The sequence below is a fragment of the Anarhichas minor genome, unplaced genomic scaffold (assembly GCF_050575085.1).
Source record: "Anarhichas minor isolate MPS153535 unplaced genomic scaffold, ASM5057508v1 ptg000078l, whole genome shotgun sequence".
NCBI lineage: Eukaryota > Metazoa > Chordata > Actinopteri > Perciformes > Anarhichadidae > Anarhichas > Anarhichas minor.
This window is the reverse complement of record NW_027466524.1, coordinates 822,278-845,981: the sequence shown is the minus strand read 5'-3', so window position 1 is coordinate 845,981 and position 23,704 is coordinate 822,278. Positions and strand designations below refer to the sequence as shown.

Sequence of the window (23,704 nt, the reverse complement as noted above, 5' to 3'; positions counted from 1 at the left end):
ATCAGTGTGCATGCATGTTGTTAGAGGTATAAAAGCTTGATCTTTTGTTCCTGGAACCTGACAATATAGTGACTGCAGAGAGTCGAACAACATTCAATATGACTGTAACAGCTTAAAAAGGACGAGTCAAACACAAAGAATAGCTTCAAAGACACCTTTGTTTGATTGTTGTTGTCAGCATCTTCAATGCCTCCGGCAGCGTTTCTTGCAGTCACAGCTTTAGAGATCAAGGATGGACTTCCTGTGGAAGATTTGATCTCAATTGTCTTCAATATCTTGGGTCTATCCAACCCCAGTCTGTTGAAGATGGCATATTTGGAGCCACCTCAAGGGTTTGGAGCAGCAGCGTCCTCCCTGGTACACTGCTCCTTTGAGCATCTGAGCCAGTGCATCCTCAAGACAGATTTGATAGGATTGGAGAGAAAGTGCTCTACAATGGAAATGATGCACTCTATCGATACAGATTGTTGCTGATTGGATGCACTCTATGCTAAGGATCCTCGCTGATTGGATGCACTGTCTGTCTTTTTAACAGAATGCTGAATAGTTTATACTTTAGAGTAGCGACTGTAAAAACCTCAAATGTGTTAGATCTCATTAGAAATGATGAAGAAATGATGAAGGTCATAACGTGTGCAGTGAATCATAACATATGAACTAATTGCTCATGAATCATTTATTAATGATTGTTTATGATTACTTCATTATTTACTAAGGTTATATAGACTAGATGACTTGCAAGAAATATGTGATATGTTAACAGAGCAATTATTCATAATTAAAAAATAATAGTATGTTTTGTCGATGATTAGTTCATTATTAACTAGAGGTTATAAATGGCTTATATCTATATATACAGACATACTGTTGGGGCCTATTTTGCAGAGACATCTGCAGCCTGATCTGAGTCTCTGATAAGAGAAAGCTCTCTGCCATTCGAAGGGATTCAATTCGCATGTAAGGAGGCACGCAACGTTGTGTTGAAAAGAGAATCCAGGCTAACGTTTTACATTCGCTGAACGAATCTACTGGACTGTTTGTTTGTTTTTGTTTCGCTTCCTGGAAGAGGACGTGAAGAGGATGTGACGTAGCTACGTTTAGATTACATCACACGTTGTCTGAGCTGTTGTCTCGCCTCTCCCCCCCACACACACAGACGCACACACACACACACACACACACACTCCCCTCTTACCACAGTTTGTTGGTTTTAGATAGCGTGCTCATAAATGTATAGTAGTTGTTAGTTTAGATATTAGTGGACTAGATCATTATTAGAACTTAATAAATGCTGTTATACTTTAAAGAGCAGCTGTCTGTGATTACTGTGTGCATGTGTATTGTGATAACAGCTGATATGTGGTCTGTGCTCGTACTCACACCTTCACTGTTCACTCTGAATGTATGATAGTACTCAGACTGTTGACATTGTGAGTGAACACTAATTATGAGACTTAGTTTATAGTTTGGTTATTGGTCCCTGTTCTCAGGGTGGTGCCCCGTTATTATTAATAATCGTTAATAATCTTACTGACATTAATAATTCTATTGATGTCAATAATTTAGTTTTATATATGCTGATAACTCAAACACACCTTTTCCTTCCCAACACTACATACATATACAGTACATACACATATACACATATATGGGATATAGATTCAGTTTTGTATATATTCCTGATTCCCAACATCTTAAAGCTGCTAACTCTCCTCAGCTCATCCCAGAGACAACGACAAACACACTTTCACTTCTAGCTTCACTTCACTATTACCACTGAATTTATTTTCATTAGGTAAACCTTCATATAGCAACAAGGACATTTAAATTAAAACTGTATGCTTTAAAAAAATGTGATGACCATTGAATGGCAGATGATGCAGTTGTTGTCAGTACACCTCCACACAGCACCATGGCAGTGTAAACACTTTAGTGAGGGCAGCTCCAATGTGTTACGGTCCTTCTGTGCAGTACAGTGTGTGGCAACGCCACAGTCAACATCACAACATCACACTTGGATAAGGTGTCAACCCTACACCTACACCTCTCTGTGGCTGACACCTCATCCCTTCACAGTGACTCCTGCTCCAGGAACATACGGCCCTGCTGCAGAATGTGTTGCATTAAAGCTCTGAAGTAAAGCAACAACCGATGATTACACTGTTTCTCAGTGTCTTTAACATTCCCCCTGCTGATAATCTCTTAGCAGTCTCAACTGACTCCAGCCTGTCGATTGGCTCTTGATCACTGCTTCTGTGCTGTTCAGTCTTTCCCTCGATCTCTATGTGGTGTCAGGCTGTTTGCTGCAGCTGCTCCCTGCTGCCTCCAGCGGTTGCCCTTCCTCTAGAGTCCTGCCATCTGCGATGATGCTGACCTGGTTGTAGATCTCGTCAGGGGGATGGGAGTTACGCATGGCTAGGTACATGGAGGAGTTGGGGGGCGCCAGCAGGTACTGAGGGGCAGAAAGGAAAGGACTCAGGTTTGTGTTAAATACCTGGCTAAGAAAGACAAAAGAAGGTAAAACACTACAAGAAACATGAATAACTGCATGAACACTAACATGCATACAGTGGAAATCGGTATGGCAATGTTGTGGACATCACATACGAGGTGGTCATGTTCTTTGCTTGCCACACACACCAAGACTACAAACCACCTTGTACACACACAATGCCATGCAGACACACACACACATACACACCTCCTTGAAGTGCTGAGGCAGTGCATCCTTTGGACAGAGAAAGTGGGAAATATGTTTCCGATACACGACTGTAACCACCACCAGAGCCACGGATATCGCCACGATGCCAAACGTCACCCCAGCTGCCACCCACGGAGCCTCTTCTTCTGCAACAATCAGAACAAGAACAGCAGAAGTCATTTCTATCGTTCACTTTGAATCAGTCACTGCAAAGCTCAACACGCGACAGCTGCTGAATGTTCTGTCCACTTACACTCAGATTATCTACAGTGAAGTTGCTTACTTTAAAAAAATAAACAAATGTATTATAATATTTAGGCATATGCTACCAGCACCCAGGTGTCAGAAGCCAACAATACTATTAGCAGCTGGGAACAATATTTCACCGTGGTGTGTAGAGCAGGACTGAGCACACATTACATACTGTATGTGTAGATGCAGTTTACAGTGGGCTTTGCATCTTTGTCCTAAACCTTATTTAAGTATTTTTTTTTACCCTACCAAACTACACCTGGAGATTGAAAACAATAATAAAAAAAACATAGAATAATGAGTGGATAAAGTGTACGACAGACTTCTCATGAAGAGCCCAGAGGTTGAACCATTGGTCCATAATAAACTCTTCCTCATACCTTCACAGCCAACCAGCTGCTGTGTGCATATTCTCACCCGGGTGCAACTTTATTTACCACCGTCAATAAAACTAAAGAAACAGTTTAGTTAAAAAAAAAAAAAAGAGCGCAATAAAGTTAAAAAGACTAAACAATTTCGAAAAATTAGAAGCTTCACCCAGATAGGATTTATTGCACTGCTGTTTGTAATGGGAAAATATGTTTTAGTATCATGGAAAGTTTTAAAAGATGTACCACTGAAAGAGAAAGTGAGGAACACAGACACTGACAAAACACAGCAGTCTCCTGCAGAAGTAGTTCATCAATGAACCTGGTATCCTGTTTGTCTTTTAGCTGATCACATGCTCCCACACAAGAACGGGAAGAGAAGACACACTGTCTTCTTTGTCTGTATGGCAAGTTTGAGACAGACCTTGAAACCGTAACTGACTCTCAGTTGAACGCACCTGGCAGACTCCAGATAATGAGCAGATCAAGACAGCCTTTGTAAAAAGACCTGTACTCCCCTAAGGACGTCTTATCTAAAGGCGTGAACCTCTGTATGCATAAAATGATGTGGTGTCTGATACTTAGTCGAAGCTTTGCCACAGTACTCCACTCAATACGTAGCTGTTGTGTTTTCTTCCCTCTTGCATCAGAATAAACAGACAAAGACAAACTTGAATCTTGTTGAGACTTTGTTATTGATTTGTGAACAAAAACTCTCTTCTCCATATTAACCTAGAAATATTCCACCACATGTTGTATTTGGTTTAGAGCCCTCATATGACCTGCTGCATCATACATAAATACAATCATACAGTACAATCATGTTACTGCAGCAGGTCTGGTTCTCCTGTGCCTCTCTTTCCTCCAGAGGTGGTGGACTGGTCTCTGCTGGAGGATCTGGGTCCGTCCACGGTGGACCGGTCTCTGCTCGAGGATCTGGGTCCGTCCACGGTGGACCGGTCTCTGCTCGAGGATCTGGGTCCGTCCACGGTGGACCGGTCTCTGCTCGAGGATCTGGGTCCGTCCACGGTGGACCGGTCTCTGCTCGAGGATCTGGGTCCGTCCACGGTGGACCGGTCTCTGCTCGAGGATCTGGGTCCGTCCACGGTGGACCGGTCTCTGCTCGAGGATCTGGGTCCGTCCACGGTGGACCGGTCTCTGCTCGAGGATCTGGGTCCGTCCACGGTGGACCGGTCTCTGCTCGAGGATCTGGGTCCGTCCACGGTGGACCGGTCTCTGCTCGAGGATCTGGGTCCGTCCACGGTGGACCGGTCTCTGCTCGAGGATCTGGGTCCGTCCACGGTGGACCGGTCTCTGCTCGAGGATCTGGGTCCGTCCACGGTGGACCGGTCTCTGCTCGAGGATCTGGGTCCGTCCACGGTGGACCGGTCTCTGCGCGAGGATCTGGGTCCGTCCACGGTGGACCGGTCTCTGCTCGAGGATCTGGGTCCGTCCACGGTGGACCGGTCTCTGCTCGAGGATCTGGGTCCGTCCACGGTGGACCGGTCTCTGCTCGAGGATCTGGGTCCGTCCACGGTGGACCGGTCTCTGCTCGAGGATCTGGGTCCGTCCACGGTGGACCGGTCTCTGCGCGAGGATCTGGGTCCGTCCACGGTGGACCGGTCTCTGCTCGAGGATCTGGGTCCGTCCACGGTGGACCGGTCTCTGCTCGAGGATCTGGGTCCGTCCACGGTGGACCGGTCTCTGCTCGAGGATCTGGGTCCGTCCACGGTGGACCGGTCTCTGCTCGAGGATCTGGGTCCGTCCACGGTGGACCGGTCTCTGCGCGAGGATCTGGGTCCGTCCACGGTGGACCGGTCTCTGCTCGAGGATCTGGGTCCGTCCACGGTGGACCGGTCTCTGCTCGAGGATCTGAGTCCGTCCACGGTGGACCGGTCTCTGCTCGAGGATCTGGGTCCGTCCACGGTGGACCGGTCTCTGCTCGAGGATCTGGGTCCGTCCACGGTGGACCGGTCTCTGCTCGAGGATCTGGGTCCGTCCACGGTGGACCGGTCTCTGCGCGAGGATCTGGGTCCGTCCACGGTGAACCGGTCTCTACTCGAGGATCTGGGTCCGTCCACGGTGGACCGGTCTCTGCTCGAGGATCTGGGTCCGTCCACGGTGGACCGGTCTCTGCTCGAGGATCTGGGTCCGTCCACGGTGGACCGGTCTCTGCTCGAGGATCTGGGTCCGTCCACGGTGGACCGGTCTCTGCTGGAGTCTGAGCTGAAGGAGGTTCTAGTGAACCTGCATGAGTTCATCTGGTTTCACCAGAATCCGACCCGGTGGCTCCGCTGACGAGCATTAAGAAGAACTCTATAGAAACAGACCATCTTCTCTCTGATGGTCTCTTTAGTTCTGTAGGTCATATCGAGGCATCAGGATTACATTGAACCTGTTTCATAACCAGTTCAAAGTTCCTCACAGTAACTCATTTTCACGATGCTTTTGTCCAAAGTGACCTACAGTGAGTGCATTCAATCATGCAGGTACACCAACTTCATCAAATATGCTGAGCTGCTTCAAGTATTGCATTTAGAATCTACATTGCAGTTGCTTACTTTGCTGTTTTTATTTAGACGTATGCTACCAGCACCTAGCTGTCACACAACACAGAACACAGCCCAGCAGAGGAAAGACAGTCAGCAAAGTAAATCTAGTCAGCCTAATCCTAGCTGTTGGAGCTATTTATTTGATATTGTATTTTGTTATTTCATTTATAAGTAGTATTGTTTAATTATTGTAGATGTTTTATAAATTAAGATTATTTTTCTCTTTAATAGTAATTTGTTTAGTTATATTGTTTTTTGGGTAATTACTGTGGGCACCTGTTGCTATATATATGAGTAGAAGGATAGGACCAGCATGCACCGGGGTGGGCGTATAGTTTTTACCAGCATATCACATCACAGGAGAGACAGCGCGACAGGAGTTTTGTTAGTTCGTTTGTTTGTTCGTTTGTTTGCTTTATTCAATAAACACGAAAATCGGAATCCTGCATGGACAATCCACTCTCTTCTGGCTGCGTAAGAATACCGACCACGGTGCATCAGTGGCGTTTGATTATTGTTTGTTTAAGTTGGATTAAGTCGACTGCTGTACCACCAGCTCCTACCTCTCCCTGCTGTACCCACCAGCTCCTACCTCTCCCTGCTGTACCCACCAGCTCCACCTCTCCCTGCTGTACCCACCAGCTCCACCTCTCCCTGCTGTACCCACCAGCTCCTACCTCTCCCTGCTGTACCCACCAGCTCCACCTCTCCCTGCTGTACCACCAGCTCCTACCTCTCCCTGCTGTACCCACCAGCTCCTACCTCTCCCTGCTGTACCACCAGCTCCTACCTCTCCCTGCTGTACCACCAGCTCCACCTCTCCCTGCTGTACCCACCAGCTCCTACCTCTCCCTGCTGTACCCACCAGCTCCACCTCTCCCTGCTGTACCACCAGCTCCTACCTCTCCCTGCTATACCCACCAGCTCCTACCTCTCCCTGCTGTACCACCAGCTCCTACCTCTCCCTGCTGTACCCACCAGCTCCTACCTCTCCCTGCTGTACCACCAGCTCCTACCTCTCCCTGCTGTACCCACCAGCTCCACCTCTCCCTGCTGTACCACCAGCTCCTACCTCTCCCTGCTGTACCCACCAGCTCCTACCTCTCCCTGCTGTACCCACCAGCTCCTACCTCTCCCTGCTGTACCCACCAGCTCCTACCTCTCCCTGCTGTACCACCAGCTCCACCTCTCCCTGCTGTACCCACCAGCTCCTACCTCTCCCTGCTGTACCCACCAGCTCCACCTCTCCCTGCTGTACCACCAGCTCCTACCTCTCCCTGCTATACCCACCAGCTCCTACCTCTCCCTGCTGTACCACCAGCTCCTACCTCTCCCTGCTGTACCCACCAGCTCCTACCTCTCCCTGCTGTACCACCAGCTCCTACCTCTCCCTGCTGTACCCACCAGCTCCACCTCTCCCTGCTGTACCACCAGCTCCTACCTCTCCCTGCTATACCCACCAGCTCCTACCTCTCCCTGCTGTACCACCAGCTCCTACCTCTCCCTGCTGTACCCACCAGCTCCTACCTCTCCCTGCTGTACCACCAGCTCCTACCTCTCCCTGCTATACCCACCAGCTCCTACCTCTCCCTGCTGTACCACCAGCTCCTACCTCTCCCTGCTGTACCCACCAGCTCCTACCTCTCCCTGCTGTACCCACCAGCTCCACCTCTCCCTGCTGTACCCACCAGCTCCACCTCTCCCTGCTGTACCCACCAGCTCCACCTCTCCCTGCTGTACCCACCAGCTCCTACCTCTCCCTGCTGTACCCACCAGCTCCTACCTCTCCCTGCTATACCCACCAGCTCCACCTCTCCCTGCTATACCCACCAGCTCCTACCTCTCCCTGCTGTACCCACCAGCTCCTACCTCTCCCTGCTGTACCCACCAGCTCCTACCTCTCCCTGCTGTACCCACCAGCTCCTACCTCTCCCTGCTGTACCCACCAGCTCCTACCTCTCCCTGCTGTACCCACCAGCTCCACCTCTCCCTGCTGTACCCACCAGCTCCACCTCTCCCTGCTGTACCCACCAGCTCCTGTACATGCAGTGCACTACTTCATGCCTTGGCTAACTCTGGAGCAACCACACATACATATTGCAAGTTAAGCAGTGCTGATGACCAAGAGATAAAAAGCTGACTTGATCTCTTTGCTTTTTAACTCTTTCTTTCATTTTCACCTACGGCGAGCCACTGAGGTCATCGCTACAGAGAACATGCTCAGTATTAGTTCCTACTTACTGTCTTAGAGTAAAGTCTGATGTTCAGCAGGTATAATGTTTACCATGGTCATCATCTTAGCTTCGCATGTTAGCACGCTAACGTGTATTAATTAACGCCAAAGACAAAGTGAGGCTGATGGGAATGTCATGAGCTTTGCAGGTATTAAGTCATAAACAAATACAACATTTGACCTGATGATGGGGCTTTTTGTCTGGGAAGCGTTCATATTTGTCCAAAGTGGGCTACCGATCCATCCAGTAGATCTATTCTCCAGTCCTGCCTCTAGCACAGCTTGAAACCTGTTCACATCAGTTTCTTATTGTAATCAAATCATTTTCAGTGGTGGTGTCAGTCACAGGTGGATTAAAGGATGTATGGCAGGCCGCCCAATGTGCTCTGACAAATAAATCAATTGACAGAACTCTAGCAAGAGACACTTACCGCTTGTGGTGCTCTCACAGACGGCTGCGCTGGGCTTGCTGGGGTTCCACTCTGTGATGATTTGGACTTGGACGCAGTACTTGGTCCAGGGGTCCAGGTCATTCAGAACCACTCGGTTCTGCTGTATGTTGCTGTTGCTTCTGGCCTGTAGGAAGAACAGAAGTGGTCAGTTGTGTGGTCTGGGCTGCACAGCTACAGGACACCACAGAGAGAGAAACATCTGGTCACAGTCATCAGGCTGCCATCTCATCCTCCGATGATTAGCATCTGACTGGCTTGTGGTTTTGACTCCAAGAAATAAAAAATGAATTTAACAAAATTAAATCACAGTACGGTGACATGCAGGACATGGCCAACATGAATATGAACTGAAGCAAGGACAATATTGTCACAGTATCATTCTATGGCAACGTCAACATGATTGTTCTGCAGCGACTGGTTTAAAAAGCGTGTTTATGTCCAGATGTCATCAAAAACATTACACAAAGCACAAGAATACATCAAATAATGAACCTTTAAATGCTCATGTACAGCACAAATAAGACACACTTTAGTGCAGATAATCTTGTTCCCCAGGATGAATTCTAATAACTTTGATTATTATTATTAACGTTTCCCTTCTTCTTGAACCCTTTCTATTCATCCACACGCGTTAGCTACTAACTGGCAAGTGTCAGCATGACATCATGCTGAACTGGGATGGTGATCATAGCTGCTAAACACGAGTACACGATTACATTATGTCTAAATGGTTACTCCACTTTAATAAAACTTCTTAAAATGTATTCACAGAACCTTTATTTTACCAGGATATATATATACAAGCACAACCAACAGACTTCAAACTAACAGCATAAACAGTTAGAAACAACATCAGAAATGTCTCATAAAAGAGACAAGCAGCTAATTGAATCAACCAACGATTGAGTCATGCTCAGTAACAGGACAGACAGGCCTAATAGTTCTTAATCCTGTTCTTAAGATCATGAGTGCTTATAAAAAAATGAAATTTAAAGTGACTCTGTAGTTCACAGAATTTAAAAATACTTAAAAGAGACAGTAATGGTACATGGACTGTACTTGTGTTTCTATTTTCTCGTCTTCTGACACTCAAAGCTCTTTAACACTACATGTCATCATTCACCCATTCACACTGATGACAGGGCTACCATGCAAGGTGCCACCTGCCCACCAGGACTCTCTAACATTCACACCGCAGGCACAGCTTGTGTCTTGCCCAAGGACACATGGACATGGACTAGTGGAGCCGGGGATCGAACCACCGACCCTCTGATTGAAACAACGGCTCTGCTCTACCACTGAGGCAGAGTTGCTCATAGAAAAGAGGAATGATAGATAGATTTTGTCATTTTTCAAATTGTAACTCCTGGTGCAAAATATTAAACTGCGGGTGCAATGTCTGCTTTTGCATGCATTATGGGAAACATGACAGCTCTAGCAGATGAGATTGGACCCCCGGCACTGGGCTCGTCACTGGCTGAATCTGAGGGGCTACACAGCCACTAAGTGAAGGTGAGGGCCCTCTCTGGTGGTGAATGCCATCAGAAGCTCTACCACGAAGTCAACACACTTACAAAACCCAAACACGCAAAAGTCATATGGGACTCCAAAGTCAAACATAGGGGAATATTTGGGGGCATCTATATATTAGAAGCCTTCTCCCGAAATGTGACAAAATCAAAGCCCTATTGTTGGATTCAAATCTGGACTTTTATTCCTCAGTAAAAGTTGGTTTCATAGCAAGGTTGTAACTACCAGTATGACGTGCCCAGGTATAGATGTTTTAGAAGAGATAGAGACACCAGAAGAGCACGTGGAGTGGTTGTTTGTATAAGGTGCTTTAAGTGTTTGAGTTTGATTAGGACGTCTCAAAAGAATGTTTAGAAGTTAATGTATATCTATCTATCTCCAGAAATGCACTTCAGTATCTTTAGTCTTATACAACCCAAGAAATGAACAAAGAAACGCTTTGAAAAGAAGTAACTAAAGAACGACGGGCCGCAAAATCGATACATTATATCACTATGATATCTGATGCAAAAGTAAACAATTCGTTAGTAGTAGGAGTACATTTAAAAACGGTACGTGAACTCAAGATCAGAACCATAATTATCTCGGACATAATCATTTAATGATTATTTAATTGTGTATGTGGGGGTATATGTATGCTGTGTATGTGTCTGTATGTCTATATATGAGTATGTCTGCAAGTTGTACTGCTGTTCCCAATAACACTACAAATATGACACACATATACCGCCCAGCACTAGCGCTGTGTATTCCAGCATTTGTCTCGTTATCTGATCTTATTACTTATGTTCATAAGAGATCAAGAATACAATGGCAGCAAGCATAGATGACTGCAGTCAAGCCATCACTCGCTCATCTCCACGGTCAACACAGCTAACGGACGCTAAATACAGTGCCTTGCATAAGTATTCACCCCCTTGGATGTTTTCCCCTTTTGTTGCTTTTATACATGAAATCATGGTCAGTATAATTTGGCTTTTTTGTCAAGAATTTGCAAAAGAAGCTTCTTTCGTGTCAAAGTGAAAACAGATTTTTACAAACTAATGTCTTGGAGAAAACACCCCCCCCCTCCCTTGATGCTCTGAGCCTTTAAGATGAGCTCAAACTGCACACAGGTCACCTCTCCAACACAGGCCCTCTGTGTGATGACTGAGTCTTCTCTGCGCAGAGAATAAATACTTAAAGGACAAACGTCTTTCCTCAATGTCTCTTCTTTCAGTATTCAGTATTATAGGACTCACTCGGTACTATTGAAGAGGTTTTTGAGGTTTTTTTCCACCTCACTACGCGTTTACAAAGGGTATGTACAAGAACATTGTGTGGTCACAGATGTCCTCATGAATACTGGGATTTTATATTTAATTGTTTTACAACCCAAATATGATTAAAGATATTTCCCTTACAATTTAGTGGCATTTGTTTTAGGGACATGGGTAACATCTTCATCAACAATCACAACATCCCTCGCTGAATACAGAACAATATGACTGCATGAATTATCAAAAACAGACTTCCCGTTCCTTACGCAGTCAATAAAAAAACGGCCCTTTCATTGTTATTCTGAGAATAACGGCAGAAATAAATGGACACCCAACATCTTTGACAAAATGTACCCCAAACTAGCCCTACCCAGACCTTCAGCTCGTCTTTATTTCACTAAATATTCTGCTTCAACCAACATTTGTTGGCGTTTAGCCCTTCAAACACAACCTTTCCACTGCGCTCAGAAAAGACTACGGCAGTGTAGGAGCAATCTATCTGCAAAATAAATGACATTTATAGAACCACAATAACACAGGAAATAGATATTGAGTACAGCTCCAGGTACTGCTGCTGCTCCAAGGTGGAATCACTAATGTGCCGGATGATGGCATTCATGTTAGCATCACTGTACTATGATGTTGTTCGCTTTTCTGCTTTACATACTAAATAATTTCAACATGTATAATTAGAACATCTAATCGAGTTCATACTTGGATTGAGGAAGAGGAGTTGAGGGGTCAGAAAATCTAAATGATCAGTTGTGAAAAGGAGCTGAAAGTGACTATTGTAAGAGTCTGATCACACCGAGACACGTCGCTAACAAACGGCAACCTCTGAGGCTGGACCAGGAAGCCAACGAGGGGGGGCAAGAACTGTATTTCCTCAAATAACCACTTGAGGCTGGTTCCAACAGATCCCCTTGTTAAAGTGACCAACATGGAGCAGAACCGAGGCGTAGCTGCTCTGAGTGACAGGTGTGTGTCAGCTTGCAGTGGTCTCTATTTTCCTCTCACTCAAAGATAGTCGACATGAAAGTACTGCGACATGAGATGTGAATTCAGCCTTCTCTCTCACATACTCCAGAGCTCGTCACAGTAGCACAGTATATAACGCACACACACACACACACACACACACACACACACACACACACACACACACACACACACACACACACACACACACACACACACACACACACACACACACACACACACACACACACACACACACACACACACACACACACACACACACACACACACACACACACACACACACACACACACACACACACACAGTATATTGCATTTACTTGAGTTTTTCTAACACTGGCTGGCTGTCAGATGACTGTATCTACCCAACACAAACAGTTTGGTTGCAATGAATGACTCTAACAGCACTTAAATGAATCCCACCTTCTCCCTCTGGCCATGCTGCCAGTAGGTGATGTTGTAGGTGGCCGAGTGGTAAACTTCCCTGAGTGCAGAGATCATGAACACCGGATCTTTGATGCTGACTTCGATAGCAGCTCCATTGGAGGAGAGAGAGACATCGGGAGAGCCGATGATGGCTGAGGGAGAAAGAGAGCAGAGCTGACAAAGTGCCGGTGTGTTTGAATAAAACACTTCTGCTTCTCCTCAGTAAAGACATCCATGTTGTTGACTTCATTAGACAATAATACAGCGATATTAAAGTCATTCTTTAGTAATCCCTCGTCACAAATGTGCTTTCAGCTCTACTTCTGTCAATTGTTTGAGTTCATCATTATAATTCACTCTTCACTTAGTTCCACCACAGAGACTCAGACTGCCCAGTCATAGCATAGCATCGGCTAGCTCTGGCTCTGCTCCATTGACTCTCATTGACTCTCATTGGTATCAGATTCTCTTCATGTTCAGGCTGGTTTGGGAGCAAGTCAACTCATAATAGTGACACTAGATCCCCGGTGAGGTTGGCAGGAGGAAGACATTTCCAAATGGTTACTTTCTAAATAGAACCTGTGCAGCTAACATTAGCATGATACATTATCACATAATACCGTCACCACGTCTATGCTACGCTAGCCACTGAAGGTAGACTGATTGTATACACATGCTACTGTTGGGGTCTGACCATGTGCTTGTGGTCACCATGTGCCGCTGAACAAAGGGCCCAAGGACTCCCTGTGGTGCACCTCTGGCTGTTTATGAAACTACTAATCTCTCTGTCTTACCTGCAGAAGGAAGGAAACGCATTCTCCAGAGAAAGAGACAAATTCTCTTTCCAATCAAGCGGTTATAAGGAAGCAGAATACCCTGATTTTATGAGAGGTTTATTCACACAGCTCGAGTCTAACCAAGAAACTCAAAGGAGCACGTCGACCATGAAAGAGCTCACAGTGAGGGCTCACTTGGTGTCTGGGCATAATTAGGTCACAGTGTGTTTATTACCTTGTTTGTTTTGTTCTAAGTTACTGTATCGTTATAACTGTGACTTTATCATTTAAAAGACCAGAACCGCCGGTTTCTGTGTGATAAATTAACAGTTTCTGTATTCCACGGCTGCGGTGAGGATCTGCCCTGCTTACACACACACACACACACACACACACACACACACACACACACACACACACACACACACACACACACACACACACACACACACACACACACACACACACACACACACACACACACAGGATCTGGTCTGCGCTGCCTCTGTCAGGTTTGAAAGGAGTGATAAAGTTTGCCGTCTTGGTTCGGACTATGGAGCCTCCATGTCGTCGATTTACTCAAAACCCTCGGCTCCACTTTTTGAAGACGTCCGTTCCGCACAACACGATTGGTTGATCGGGATGTGAAAGCTCCAAAAAGTCACCATTGTTCTCTTTCACGTGTAATATTGGCATACTATGTGTAAGTACACAGTTTTATCGCACAAAACAAACGCCACCAGTGTGTAAAGACCTTTTAAGGAGGAATCATTGAAGTGCTAAAAAGCCATCCTAAAATTATTTCTTACAAGATGTGTTTTTGAGAGCAGATTATCTGTAAATGCTAAATAAACATCACTGTGCAGTGTTTTAGAGTGACGAGCCTGAACACAGAGTTTCTACTCACTATCTTTGTCCAAAGTAATCTGGTTACTTTCCGTCCAGGCGGAGCTCTCTGTGCCAGACTGTGCCCGCACTCTGCCCATGTACTTTCCGTACTGAAATATGGAGATGTTGAGGTGGCTCAGGTCACATTCCAGGTTGGAGATGTTCAAACAGCCCACTTTGTTGAAGGAGACGGCGACTGAGGATCTGTGGACAAGATACAGTGCTGGTGTCATGGACCTGCCTGCGTTGATTTTCATTCTAAAATGTGTGTTTGTGAAGACAGCATAGAAAAAGACAGCAGTGACCAGACATTCAGCACAGGACTTAAGAGGTTGAGAAGTCCTTTATGTGAGCGCCCGACAGACACGAGATGAACATTAATAATAATAATAAAAACAAAACATGAGCGGCCCGACAAGCCTACTGAGCTGGACCACTCGTTACAGTTTGTCATGTTCTGTCATTACGCAGGGTTCTGTCATTACGCAGGGTTCTGTCATTACGCAGGGTTCTGTCATTACGCAGGGCTCTGTCATTACGCAGGGTTCTGTCATTACGCAGGGCTCTGTCATTACGCAGGGTTCTGTCATTACGCAGGGTTCTGTCATTACGCAGGGCTCTGTCATTACGCAGGGTTCTGTCATTACGCAGGGCTCTGTCATTACGCAGGGTTCTGTCATTACGCAGGGTTCTGTCATTACGCAGGGTTCTGTCATTACGCAGGGCTCTGTCATTACGCAGGGTTCTGTCATTACGCAGGGTTCTGTCATTACGCAGGGCTCTGTCATTACGCAGGGTTCTGTCATTACGCAGGGTTCTGTCATTACGCAGGGTTCTGTCATTACGCAGGGCTCTGTCATTACGCAGGGCTCTGTCATTACGCAGGGTTCTGTCATTACGCAGGGTTCTGTCATTACGCAGGGTTCTGTCATTACGCAGGGTTCTGTCATTACGCAGGGCTCTGTCATTACGCAGGGCTCTGTCATTACGCAGGGCTCTGTCATTACGCAGGGTTCTGTCATTACGCAGGGTTCTGTCATTACGCAGGGCTCTGTCATTACGCAGGGCTCTGTCATTACGCAGGGCTCTGTCATTACGCAGGGTTCTGTCATTACGCAGGGCTCTGTCATTACGCAGGGCTCTGTCATTACGCAGGGTTCTGTCATTACGCAGGGTTCTGTCATTACGCAGGGCTCTGTCATTACGCAGGGCTCTGTCATTACGCAGGGCTCTGTCATTACGCAGGGCTCTGTCATTACGCAGGGTTCTGTCATTACGCAGGGCTCTGTCATTACGCAGGGTTCTGTCATTACGCAGGGCTCTGTCATTACGCAGGGCTCTGTCATTACGCAGGGCTCTGTCATTACGCAGGGCTCTGTCATTACGCAGGGTTCTGTCATTACGCAGGGCTCTGTCATTACGCAGGGTTCTGTCATTACGCAGGGCTCTGTCATTACGCAGGGTTCTGTCATTACGCAGGGTTCTGTCATTACGCAGGGCTCTGTCATTACGCAGGGTTCTGTCATTACGCAGGGTTCTGTCATTACGCAGGGCTCTGTCATTACGCAGGGTTCTGTCATTACGCAGGGTTCTGTCATTACGCAGGGTTCTGTCATTACGCAGGGTTCTGTCATTACGCAGGGCTCTGTCATTACGCAGGGTTCTGTCATTACGCAGGGCTCTGTCATTACGCAGGGCTCTGTCATTACGCAGGGTTCTGTCATTACGCAGGGTTCTGTCATTACGCAGGGTTCTGTCATTACGCAGGGTTCTGTCATTACGCAGGGCTCTGTCATTACGCAGGGTTCTGTCATTACGCAGGGTTCTGTCATTACGCAGGGCTCTGTCATTACGCAGGGCTCTGTCATTACGCAGGGCTCTGTCATTACGCAGGGCTCTGTCATTACGCAGGGTTCTGTCATTACGTAGGGTTCTGTCATTACGTAGGGTTCTGTCATTACGTAGGGTTCTGTCATTACGCAGGGTTCACAGACACATTCAGTTGGAGCCCATTTGTAACACAACATACACGTGACAAACAGAACAGAAACAGTAGTACATGTACAGTACATTATTGCAGTGCATTTATAGGGCCTGAGCAGCAACAACGTAGAGCCGCACAGACCTTACTGTAATCGCTTATTATGTCACGCATGTAATCACATTTTTGAGGACCTTCTCATACTAACAAATTTAGCAAATTTGGCAGGCTCATCAGGACTAGTGAAACATGTAAGATTGTATGGGTCCCATGCTCGGCTATGACTCTGAGGCTATTCTGCCTCTGCTCGGCCCCCGTAGTCCTGTGTTCATCACACACCAGTGAGATGCTTCGTTATGTTGCACATAAAGCCAGCTCACATCGCCACTTTTGGTCCCGGAGCTCTGTGGTGTGGCGGGCCAGTTATGATAAACATGATATTTTCTGGCGGGCCGTTGTACCGAGGGCCGGATACATGCTGACAATTTAATAACAAGTCTCTCAATGTGTTGATCCTTATAGGCTTTTCATCTGGGTTATTTTGTCCAGGGCCCAGTTCAGAGTCTACATTTTTCCTTTTCAAATATTTCACCATCGCTGTTCGTCTCGTCACCGCAACTTCTCCCGCACGTCATTTCATTCTACTGTCCTACATGAACAGGTCATTACTGCGCTACCTACTGCCACCCACTGGCATGGAAGAGTATTTATTACTTAGCCAGACACTATATTGCAGCTCAGACGCTCAACAATGGCAAAGTATTTGCAACAACTAAATCATATTTTTTTTGGACTCATTAAGTGAAATTAGACATTTTCCCACGGCACACCTGACGATCTCTCACGGCACACTGGTGTGCCGCGGCACCGCGGTTGAAAATTGTTATGGAAAATTTCAATGATCAATCGGGAGAAGAGTTAGAGTTTTCCAATCTATGTCAATGAACAGAGTCTTGAGAGAATCAACGTTCTTCGTTTTTTTATATTTGCAAATAGGAGAGCGTCTCCACCGACACGTATCTCAGTGTACAGTAGGGAGGCTGTCCACTAAGTCACAGAAAAACACATCTTTTATACTTGCAAAACCCCCCTTCACCTAGGTAAATCATCCAATGGAAAACAGGTATTTAGACACGCTCAAAGGTCTAGGGTCAGCCAGGACATGACAACAAGACACGTATTGTATTGATCCGCTCAAAGGTCTGGTGTAATTGTCAGAGAGTGTTCAAAACATATTTTAAAACTCAACATGATAAAAAACATATTTTCCCATTCCAAAATCACTGGACTAGAGGAGCCGCGGCCGCCAACAGGAAACTCAACATTCCAGAAAATACAACATTTCACAAACTTTAGCATTCAGAAAACAACACACAGGTTGGAAGATGATAAACTGGGGGTGCTGCCACCAAATATGCATATCTGAACACCTTAAATCTGGAGTTTTAGGAAACATATAATATCGGTGATGTCTACATTCTGCGCTGTAAAGCGGGACCTACCACAAGACCAGTGGGAAGAAATGGGATAATGCAATGAAAACACATCCATTTGCTGTGCACACTTAAATGCAATATAATGTACAGGCTATGTAATACTTGTATATTACACTTGTTGTATTGCAGAATAAATGTGTTTTTTTCCAGAAATGTTGCATTTTGTTAAACATCATTGTGTTTTGGCCCCTGAGGGCCACTAACTTGGATGCTACCTCAGTACTTATGCTACTGAAAAACTATAAGATACAGAAAACAGCAACTCTGGTACAATGCTGGCATGATGTCAAATAAAGACCTAATTAACCATTACATCAATAAAGACCTAATTAACCATTACATCAATAAAGACCTAATTAACCATTACATCAATAAAGACCTAATTAACCATTACATCAATAAAGACCTTATTAACCATTACATCAATAAAGACCTTATTAACCATTACATCAATAAAGACCTAATTAACCATTACATCAATAAAGACCTAATTAACCATTACATCAATAAAGACCTAATTAACCATTACATCAATAAAGACCTTATTAACCATTACATCAATAAAGACCTTATTAACCATTACATCAATAAAGACCTTATTAACCATTACATCAATAAAGACCTTATTAACCATTACATCAATAAAGACCTTATTAACCATTACATCAATAAAGACCTAATTAACCATTACATCAATAAAGACCTTATTAACCATTACATCAATAAAGACCTTATTAACCATTACATCAATAAAGACCTTATTAACCATTACATCAATAAAGACCTTATTAACCATTACATCAATAAAGACCTTATTAACCATTACATCAATAAAGACCTTATTAACCATTACATCAATAAAGACCTTATTAACCATTACATCAATAAAGACCTTATTAACCATTACATCAATAAAGACCTTATTAACCATTACATCAATAAAGACCTTATTAACCATTACATCAATAAAGACCTTATTAACCATTACATCAATAAAGACCTTATTAACCATTACATCAATAAAGACCTTATTAACCATTACATCAATAAAGACCTTATTAACCATTACATCAATAAAGACCTTATTAACCATTACATCAATAAAGACCTAATTAACCATTACATCAATAAAGACCTTATTAACCATTACATCAATAAAGACCTTATTAACCATTACATCAATAAAGACCTTATTAACCATTACATCAATAAAGACCTTATTAACCATTACATCAATAAAGACCTAATTAACCATTACATCAATAAAGACCTAATTAACCATTACATCAATAAAGACCTAATTAACCATTACATCAATAAAGACCTAATTAACCATTACATCAATAAAGACCTAATTAACCATTACATCAATAAAGACCTAATTAACCATTACATCAATAAAGACCTAATTAACCATTACATCAATAAAGACCTAATTAACCATTACATCAATAAAGACCTAATTAACCATTACATCAATAAAGACCTAATTAACCATTACATCAATAAAGACCTAATTAACCATTACATCAATAAAGACCTAATTAACCATTACATCAATAAAGACCTTATTAACCATTACATCAATAAAGACCTTATTAACCATTACATCAATAAAGACCTAATTAACCATTACATCAATAAAGACCTAATTAACCATTACATCAATAAAGACCTTATTAACCATTACATCAATAAAGACCTTATTAACCATTACATCAATAAAGACCTAATTAACCATTACATCAATAAAGACCTAATTAACCATTACATCAATAAAGACCTAATTAACCATTACATCAATAAAGACCTAATTAACCATTACATCAATAAAGACCTAATTAACCATTACATCAATAAAGACCTAATTAACCATTACATCAATAAAGACCTAATTAACCATTACATCAATAAAGACCTAATTAACCATTACATCAATAAAGACCTAATTAACCATTACATCAATAAAGACCTAATTAACCATTACATCAATAAAGACCTTATTAACCATTACATCAATAAAGACCTTATTAACCATTACATCAATAAAGACCTTATTAACCATTACATCAATAAAGACCTAATTAACCATTACATCAATAAAGACCTTATTAACCATTACATCAATAAAGACCTTATTAACCATTACATCAATAAAGACCTTATTAACCATTACATCAATAAAGACCTTATTAACCATTACATCAATAAAGACCTTATTAACCATTACATCAATAAAGACCTTATTAACCATTACATCAATAAAGACCTTATTAACCATTACATCAATAAAGACCTTATTAACCATTACATCAATAAAGACCTTATTAACCATTACATCAATAAAGACCTTATTAACCATTACATCAATAAAGACCTTATTAACCATTACATCAATAAAGACCTAATTAACCATTACATCAATAAAGACCTTATTAACCATTACATCAATAAAGACCTTATTAACCATTACATCAATAAAGACCTTATTAACCATTACATCAATAAAGACCTTATTAACCATTACATCAATAAAGACCTTATTAACCATTACATCAATAAAGACCTTATTAACCATTACATCAATAAAGACCTTATTAACCATTACATCAATAAAGACCTTATTAACCATTACATCAATAAAGACCTTATTAACCATTACATCAATAAAGACCTTATTAACCATTACATCAATAAAGACCTTATTAACCATTACATCAATAAAGACCTTATTAACCATTACATCAATAAAGACCTTATTAACCATTACATCAATAAAGACCTAATTAACCATTACATCAATAAAGACCTTATTAACCATTACATCAATAAAGACCTTATTAACCATTACATCAATAAAGACCTTATTAACCATTACATCAATAAAGACCTTATTAACCATTACATCAATAAAGACCTTATTAACCATTACATCAATAAAGACCTTATTAACCATTACATCAATAAAGACCTAATTAACCATTACATCAATAAAGACCTAATTAACCATTACATCAATAAAGACCTTATTAACCATTACATCAATAAAGACCTAATTAACCATTACATCAATAAAGACCTAATTAACCATTACATCAATAAAGACCTAATTAACCATTACATCAATAAAGACCTAATTAACCATTACATCAATAAAGACCTTATTAACCATTACATCAATAAAGACCTAATTAACCATTACATCAATAAAGACCTAATTAACCATTACATCAATAAAGACCTAATTAACCATTACATCAATAAAGACCTAATTAACCATTACATCAATAAAGACCTTATTAACCATTACATCAATAAAGACCTTATTAACCATTACATCAATAAAGACCTTATTAACCATTACATCAATGCATATCATCACCTGACTATGACGGGGAGGATATGTGACGGCTATGACTACCATGTGAGCAAACAGTTGCCCATCTAAACATCCAGCAGACATGGAGCAACATTAGCATTCATTGGGAGTCGTGTTTGTGTCCGTACTCTACGACAAGCTGCAAATCACACATGTTCAACAAACGATCACATTATTAACTTGATATTAGCAAACAACTGCCTGTTGAAACATCCAGCTGTCACTTAGAAACGTTCATTTGGAGTCATATGTGTGTTCACATGAACACTCTAAAGCCTCAGTCTCCTTGTAGCTGTTCATGGTCTCCAGCAGCTCCTGAGGGGAACGTGTCTCTTTAGCTGCTGAAGGCTCCTCCATGTTCACCAGCTAGTCTCCACCTGTGTCTGTCTGCTGTTTGGTGACTTCTTTGAGCTTTTTGGTGAAAACAGCCATCTGCTCTGGCTGGAGAAGAGGTTGATGAGAATGTGGTTCTCACTTTCTCTCTATTTAGATCTGTTTGACTCTCCACCACCAAGGAGAACCAGAGAGCAGCGGGGTCAGGTTTCTCTGTGAGTTCCACACCTTACACATTATCCGGATTAATTTGTTGTTAGTGCAACTTTGAGCTTCTAGGCCAATCACTGTTAATTGGAAAATACAAATACAATTCTGAGACAAAAAAATCACATTTGATAGAAACAGCAGATTTGTAATTTAACACCAACTGTACGTTCAAATGAACAAGTGCAATGTGAGTACCACTGACTCACTGATGTCAGCCAGGCTGCACTGCACAAGTTATCCCTCAACGGTAAATGGTGGACAAATCAAATAAATGAAGAACACTGAGCTCATAGTTCCCAGATCTGGTTTACAGTGTAATCTGTGTTTGCTCATTGGACATGGCACATACTTCTGTACAACAGCACTCATGTTACTGTTGATAAGAGGGAAGTTCTGTGTTCAGTGGTAGAGGGGAAGGGCTGCTGATTTGCCTAGTGAGTTTGTCAGTTAGTAAAATGATGCTCCTGGTAAAATGGCAAATGATCTTGCATTTGAAAATAGTCTTCCAACCACTTCAAGTGCTGCCCACTACATGTCATCATTCACCCATTCACACACTGATGGCAGAGGCCACCATGCAAGCTGCTACCTGCCCATCAGGAGCAACTTTGGGTTAAATGCCCAAGAACAATTCGACATGGACTGGGCGACACGGGGATTGAGCCCCCAATCTTCTGTAAAACGACGCGCTCTACGTCTGAGCCGCCCCAAAAATCTAAAAGTCTGTCTGTTAAAGCCGAAGCCTCAATCAGAACACACTGCAAACAATGAACCAATCCAGCAACCGCTTGAACCACACGAGCCACTCTACAAACACAACCACTCTGTCAATTGTTTTTAATGATTAAGATGAATTTGCAATCAATCAGCATGTGAGATCCGGTCTGATCACAGCATGAATGGTGGAGCAGATAGAATCTATTCATATGTTAAATAGCATTTACCTGGACTACAGCTACTGTGTGTTAGTCCTGAGCAACTGGGACCTAAAACGTGGTATTGCTTATAGTTGTGTAGATCCATACTGTACACTGTTCACTGTTACCTCCTGCTGTATGCAGCTCTTAGTAGTTCAAATGTAAAAAGTAAAATGGGTTCAGACTGGACAAAGCAAACCATCTGAATATAAAAAGCACAATAGACTCACTTGTACTCAGTTGTGTAGACGATGCTGCTGGCTGGACCTTCAGGTGAATCCCACATCAGCACCAGGTTCATGTTATAGGAGGTCAAGCGGACATGTGTGGGTGCACTGAGGACTCCTGATACCACTGCACAGTCCAAACAGAATCAGGTACAGAGTTAGTATAATCACTCCACTCAAGTACAGCATCATCAGAGCAGCTGTACTGTTTGAACTGACTGCAGCCATGCAGATTAAGAGCAGGTGTTTTGTCTGTGATCATCACGGTCATGTGTCCCTCTCATCTTCACTACATCACTAGAAACACATGCTGTGATGTAGCGTCTCTTCTCCAGACACACACACCTTGTTGTCTGAGCTAAGTGATGAATACAGAACATGCTTCATAATACTCTACTCATATAACTCCGTATTAAACAGCTCCGTGATGTCTGACGTGGTCCACCTGGCTGGTCGTCCGTCTAACAGTGAGTTAGTTACAGTAATGTCTCGCTCTCCGTTCAGTGATCATTCATGTGATGTTACCTGTGGGTCCGAGTGCGCTTGAAAGCGTCAGGATGAAGGCACACATGGCGGCTGACATGTTTGTCGGTGGATGAAGCGTTCCCGCGGAGCAGCGTGAGAGAGTCGCTGTCTTTAATGAAACCATTTCCTGGAGCGTTCACTGACAGCAGCAGGGGGAATTCCGCGGAAACGAAACTCCTTCCTTCTGAGAAACGGCAGCT

The 23,704-nt window shown here is 43.4% G+C and overlaps 1 protein-coding gene and 1 long non-coding RNA gene across 2 annotated transcripts; both read right to left on the bottom strand.

Moving 5' to 3' along the window:
• Window positions 1-1,751: 1,751 nt before the first annotated feature.
• On the bottom strand, window positions 1,752-23,664 carry LOC142937922 (interleukin-10 receptor subunit beta-like). The gene is made up of 7 exons (XM_076081045.1): window positions 23,505-23,664; window positions 22,983-23,106; window positions 14,456-14,640; window positions 12,770-12,924; window positions 8,538-8,682; window positions 2,702-2,847; window positions 1,752-2,452 (listed from the first exon to the last, which is right to left on the bottom strand). The coding sequence occupies exons 1-7, from the start codon at window positions 23,626-23,628 to the stop codon at window positions 2,282-2,284; spliced, it is 1,050 nt and encodes a 349-aa protein (XP_075937160.1). The 5' UTR covers window positions 23,629-23,664; the 3' UTR covers window positions 1,752-2,281.
• On the bottom strand, window positions 17,380-18,517 carry LOC142937924 (uncharacterized). The gene is made up of 2 exons (XR_012949467.1): window positions 18,455-18,517; window positions 17,380-18,400 (listed from the first exon to the last, which is right to left on the bottom strand). It is a non-coding gene; the product is annotated as an uncharacterized LOC142937924 (long non-coding RNA).
• Window positions 23,665-23,704: the final 40 nt, after the last annotated feature.

Bases quoted from the DNA above. Each gene is read 5' to 3' on its own strand.
- LOC142937922 (XM_076081045.1), bottom strand. From the start codon at position 23,628: ATGGTTTCATTAAAGACAGCGACTCTCTCACGCTGCTCCGCGGGAACG. The intron at 23,107-23,504 runs GTAACATCACAT...TGGACTGTGCAG, and splicing joins AAGCGCACTCGGACCCACAG to TGGTATCAGGAGTCCTCAGT. The intron at 8,683-12,769 runs GTGGGATTCATT...TTCTTCCTACAG, and splicing joins AGCATGGCCAGAGGGAGAAG to GCCAGAAGCAACAGCAACAT.